The following is a 6,151-nucleotide window of genomic DNA, read 5'->3' on the forward strand; positions in this document are numbered from 1 at the left end:
TAAAAACAGCAAAATGATCCCGTCATAGAGGATCTTTGCAGCTGCTTCATTGTTTGTCACCCTTACGACAGAAAAGATGCTCATGAAGAAATAATCTCTGTGCAGGAAGGAACACATCATCACTTTTCCCTCTTCTGTTTCTCCCAGGAGAAGGCATCCATTCTGTGGAATGACGTCCAGCCTCTGACCTTTGCCACCGAGGGGTCAAGCAATGAGCTGAGTCCAGGTGTAGCTTGCCTGCCTCTGCTCTCAATCGTGTGTGGGATGCATGCGGACGCTCGCCGCCACTTTGCGGGCATCACGAAGGCGTGGAGTTGGCACATAAAAAAAACACCAACATGGCGGATAAGTCAAAGAGGGCTTTTAAATGTTGAGGCAAAGCTAAGTGGCGTTATTTTCAAGTACTTTGTTGGAAAGAGAGAACTTTAAAAATGGATTTTTGTGGCCAATCACATGGCAGGATTCCTAATTTTATGGTAACATTACAACTTTTGTTGGGGGGGTGCTGGAGCCTATCCAAGTTGTCTTCGGGCAAGAGGCGGGGTACACCCTGGACCGGTGGCCAGCCAATCACAGGGCACATATAGACAAACAACCATTCACACTCACATTCATACCACTTACTGAGTCTTTTGAGCTCGCATAGTAGTTGGTTAATATTCTGCATCATACATTGGTAGTGTATTGTCTGGTTGATGTGGCATAATACTCTTACTGTAGTACTGTAGCTTTATATGCAGTATATGTATTTACATTCCAGCAGACATTTTTATTCATTCATTCATTCATTTTCATGAGTGTCGCAGGGGTGCTGGAGCCTATCCCAGCTGTGATCCTGTCATAGAGGATCTTTGCAGCATGTCCTTAAAAATTTAGGGACACGCTGCAAAGATCCTCTATGACAGGATCATTTTGCTGCATATAGGATCTTTGCAGCGTGTCCCTAAAAACAGCAAAATGATCCTGTCATAGAGGATCTTTGCAGCGTGTCCTCAAAAACAGCAAAATGATCCTATCATAGAGGATCTTTGCAGCATGTCCCTAAATTTTTAGGGACATGCTGCAAAGATCCTCTATGACAGGATCATTTCGCTGCATATAGGATCTTTGCAGCATGTCCCTAAAAACAGCAAACTGATCCTGTAATAGAGGATCTTTGCAGCGTGTCCCTCAAAACAGCAAAATGATCCCGTCATAGAGGATCTTTGCAGCGTGTCCCGAGAAACAGCAAAATGATCCCGTCATAGAGGATCTTTGCAGCTTGTCCCTAAAAACAGCAAAATTATCCTGTCATAGAGGATCTTTGCAGTGTGTCCCTAAAAACAGCAAAATTATCCTGTCATAGAGGATCTTTGCAGGATGACCTTACGTAAAACAGCAAAGTCATCCCGTCATAGAGGATCTTTGCAGGATGATCCTAAAAACAGCAAAATGATCCTGTCATAGAGGATCTTTGCAGCATGTCCCTAAAAACACGTTTTTAGGGACATGCTGCAAAGATCCTCTATGACAGGATCATTTCGCTGCATATAGGATCTTAGCAGCGTGTCCCTAAAAACAGCAAAATGATCCTGTCATAGAGGATCTTTGCAGCATGTCCCTAAAACCAGCGAAATGATCCTGTTATAGAGGATCTTTGCAGCATGTCCCTAGAAACAGCAAAATGAGAAAATGATCCGTCATAGAGGATCTTTGCAGGATGATCCTAAAAACAGCAAAATGATCCCGTCATAGAGGATCTTTGCGGCATGTCCCTAAAACCAGTGAAATGATCCTGTTATAGAGGATCTTTGCAGCATGTCCTAAAAAAGAGCAGCACTACTTTGCAGTGGGTGCTTAACAGCAGCAGAGTGCTCCTGTCATATTAGAGGATCTTTGATTAGCGATTTGGCAGAAGGTTATTAGATAGCGAGCAGGGGTCCCAAATTACCGTCTCTCTGATTCGTCAGTTCGGCAGTGACGTCACACGCAGCACCGATTGACGCCCAGGGTCGGTGCAGGTCCATTCAGGAGCTTCAGATGGAGTTGGAGCGCCGTGCCAGCAGGGCCGTGGCAGGCGCGCCGGGCCGGAGGGGCTTCACTCCAGCGAGAGCAGCGCTCCGCTCGGCAGCCCGTCATGGGCGGCGTCGACCCCCGCAACCTCACGGCCGCGTCGGAGGAGTGGGTCGCGGGCATCAGCCTGGTCATGGCTCTCATCGTGCTGGCCATAGTGCTGGGCAACGCGCTCGTGATCGTGGCCATCGCCCGGACGCAGAGGCTCCAGACGCGGACCAACGTGTTCGTGGTGTCGCTGGCGTGCGCGGATCTCATCATGGGCGTGCTGGTGGTGCCCTTCGGCGCCACGCTGGAAGTGCGCGGCTCCTGGGCTTACGGCTCATTCTTCTGCGAGTTCTGGATCTCCGTGGATGTTCTGTGCGTCACGGCGAGCATCGAGACCTTGTGCGTGATCGCCGTGGACCGATACGTAGCCATCACGGCGCCCTTTCGCTACCAAAGCCTGCTCACCAGAGCCCGCGCTAAGGCGGCTGTGTGCGCCGTGTGGGGGGTCTCGGCGTTGGTCTCCTTCCTCCCCATACTCATGCACTGGTCCCGGGACAGCGCGCACACCGCCTGCTACGAGGACCCGACCTGCTGCGACTTCGTCACGAACCGCGCGTACGCCGTGTCCTCGTCCGTCATCTCCTTCTACCTCCCACTGGTGGTTATGGTGTTCGTTTACGCGCGCGTCTACCGGGAAGCGAAGCAGCAGCTGCGGAAGATCGACAAATGCGAGGGTCGCTTCCACATCCACGGCTCCGCGGGACAGTGCAAGAGGAAGCCGCCTCGGATGGCCGCTCTGCGGGAACACAAGGCGCTCAAGACGCTGGGTATCATCATGGGGACCTTCACTCTCTGCTGGCTGCCCTTCTTCATCGTGAACGTGGTGCGGGTTTTCGGCGCCGAGTTGGTGGACAAGAACCTGTTCGTCTTTCTCAACTGGCTCGGCTACGCCAACTCCGCGTTCAATCCCGTCATCTACTGCAGGAGTCCGGACTTCCGGCGGGCGTTCAAGAGGCTCCTGTGCTGCTGGAGGAGAAGGAGGAGGAGGAGACCGAGGAGCCCAGGCGTGTTGCACGTCAGCTCCTGTGACCTGAGCCGGTACTCCGCAGGTTTTGTGGCCTCCGTGGAGCCCGGAACCCTTGGTTTGTGGACGGACTGCAACGGGCTGGACAACAGCGACAGCAGCCTGGCCGGGACCGGCAAGCTGTCCCGTTCCGAGTCCCATCTGTGACTGAAACTAAAAAGGCTTTTCAACACTTTAAGTTCTAAAAGTGCAGCCATCTTTGTTTTTACCTCGCAATGGTGGGCAAGTGCAATTGTTGCAGTTATTTCTTCCTGTTATTAATGTTATTAATGCTTATTTATTTCTGCTGCACTGTGGCTTTGACTATAAAGTGTCTTGTCTTTGTCAAGTAGTACATACTGTTTGTACACATGTCCTGTGAAATAGTAATAAAAAGTAATAAAAACATGTATTTGATGTCTTCTTAAACTACTTTTTTTTTCATTTTTTATGCTTAATTAGCATATAAATATACTTAAATTACAGTTGTGAAAAGTGAGCTAAAACTCCCCAGAAAATTATGTTGTGAGGATGACAACAATGGTAAATAGATCACAGCATATCATAGAAAACCTCACTCTTAATGTAAATATGTCCCCCTCTAGTGGTTGTTAGTGGTATATCCAGCTGGCATCACAGCAAACTGGACTGTTTTTGCAGCAGATTCATCAAAAAACCAGAACACTCATCAAATAGAGGATCTTTGACTAGCATTTTTGCAGGAGGTCCTAAAAAGAGCAGATATCTTTTTTTTTTCAACAGAGTCCTAAAAACAGTAGAGCTCGCTTGTCAAATAGAGGATCTTTGACTAGCATTTTTGCAGTAGGTCCTTAAAAACAGCAGAGCTTGCTTTTTTCAGCAGAGTCCTAAAAACAGCAGAGCCCCCCCCCCCCTTGTCAAATAGACCATCTTTGATGAAGATTTTTGCAGTAGGTCCTTAAAAATAGCAGAGATCTCCTGTCTTTGCTAAAAAAAAAAAAAAAATCAGCAGAATCCTAAGAACAGCAGAGCTCTCCTGTCAAATAGAGGATCTTTGACTAGCATTTTTGCAGTAGTTCCTTAAAAACAGCAGAATTCTGTCTTTAATTTTTTCAGCAGAGTCCAAAAAACAGCAGCACTCTCTTGTCAAATAGACCATCTTTGATTAGCATTTTTGCAGTAGGTCCTTAAAAACAGCAGAGATCTTCTGTTTTTGATTTTTTTTTCAGCAGAGTCCTAAAAATAGCAGAACTCTCTTGTCAAATAGACCATCTTTGATGAGGATTTTTGCAGTAGGTCCTTAAAAACAGCAGAGATCTCCTGTCTTTGCAAAAAAAAAAGTTTTCAGCAGAGTCCTAAAAACAGCAGAGCTCTCTTGTCAAATAGAGAATCTTTGACTAGCGTGTTTGCAGTAGGTCCTTAAAAACAACAGAACTCTGTCTTTCTTTTTTTTCAGCCGAGTCCTAAAAACAGCAGAGCTCTCTTGTCAAATAGACCATCTTTGACTAGCATTTTTGCAGTAGGTCCTTAAAAACAGCAGGGCTCTCTTGTCAAATAGAGGATCTTTGACTAGCATTTTTGCAGGAGGTTCTAAAAACAGCAGAGATCTTCTGTCTTTGATTTTTTTTTCCAGCAGAGGCCCTCCTTGTCAAATAGACCATCTTTGATTAGCATTTTTGCAGTAGGTCCTTAAAAATAGCAGAGCTCTCTCGTCTTTGATTAAAAAAAATCAGAGTCCCAAAAACAGCGGAGCTCTCTTGTCAAATAGAGGATCTTTGACTAGCATTTTTGCAGTAGGTCCTTAAAACAGCAGAACTCTGTCTTTCTTTTTTTCAGCATAGTCCTAAAACAGCAGAGCTCTCTCACCAAAATAGACCATCTTTGACTAGCATTTTTGCAGTCTCGTCAAAGAGCCGCTACATCAGTGGTTCCCAAAGTTGGGTACGCGTACCCCCAGGTGTACGACAATTAAGGGGCCATAAGGGGTACGTAAATAAAACTGAAACCCAATTAGTACCTAATTATTTCAGTCAGATAGTGGATACTTCATAGTCAAATAGCAGGATCAAAACTAGCAAACTGCTTTTTTCTAAAACGGTGCGTTCATGTGCATCAGCATACACACCCACACATGCACGGCATTTATTTACATAACAAACTGCTTGTTGCTTATACAATAATAAGACAAGTCCATTCAAATGAAATTAAAAGATGATAACTTATCTATTTATCAGTGATGCTAATGTTTACATTAGCGATGGACGTACCATTCATGCATTTATGTAGAATCGTGGATTCGTGCTACCAAGTCAATCTTCATCTGCGGCTGCAATGTGAATAAAAGATAGCAGTAATGCTATGCGAACTACAAAGAAGGACTCCATGAAAAGACTTCCTTCGGTTCTTTTTCCTTATCCGTTTTCTCCAAGGAGTAGTCGGCTGGAGGCTTTGGACTTAGCTCTTATCTACTTTCTGCACACTCAAAAGAGCATGAGCACTTCTCAGCACGATCACCAGCGTGTCTATGCATGGAGCCACAGGGCCAAGCACCAAACATATACGCTCTATTAACAACAACCTTTGCTGCAATTTCACACCTCAGAACTGACAAATGCAAGCTACACATTTAAAAAAAAATTTTTTTTTTTGGTTCCACGTGCTTTTGGAACATTCTGGGATCCTCCCGAATTCCAACTGAACTGCATGGAAAGCCGATATAAATAATGGAGCGTGACATATAGATTCTGCCACCTTCAAGTTATAATATAGGCCAGGAGAATGCAGAAATAATAGTTAAAAGAAACATGACTTAAAAAAAATAAGTTAATTTTAATTAAATTAAGTTAAATTAAATTAATAAAAATTTTTTCAAAATTTTCAAAAGTATGAAAATCATCACAGAAAAATATTAACATCATCAATAAACTAGTAAGAATCTGATTAAAAAAATATTTAATTACAAAACTAAAAACAGTCAATAGAAACTTTATGGACACTCTCCAGCAGGGGGCAGTGTGGCAGCTCACCTGGCTTTCCGACGCTTTACGTCAGTTTGGTCTGCTTGACGAA

The 6,151-nt window shown here is 44.9% G+C and overlaps 1 protein-coding gene across 1 annotated transcript; it reads left to right on the forward strand.

The window, feature by feature from the left end:
• The first annotated feature begins 1,541 nt into the window (after positions 1–1,541).
• Positions 1,542–3,593, forward strand: adrb1 (adrenoceptor beta 1). The gene has a single exon (XM_058061789.2). It carries the CDS (start codon positions 2,117–2,119, stop codon positions 3,269–3,271), a length of 1,155 nt encoding a protein of 384 aa, XP_057917772.2. The 5' UTR covers positions 1,542–2,116; the 3' UTR covers positions 3,272–3,593.
• Positions 3,594–6,151: the final 2,558 nt, after the last annotated feature.

Source organism: Doryrhamphus excisus, unplaced genomic scaffold (genome assembly GCF_037039965.1).
Source record: "Doryrhamphus excisus strain RoL-2023G ecotype Guam unplaced genomic scaffold, RoL_Dexc_Guam_v1.1 HiC_scaffold_24, whole genome shotgun sequence".
Classification (NCBI taxonomy): Eukaryota; Metazoa; Chordata; class Actinopteri; order Syngnathiformes; family Syngnathidae; genus Doryrhamphus; species Doryrhamphus excisus.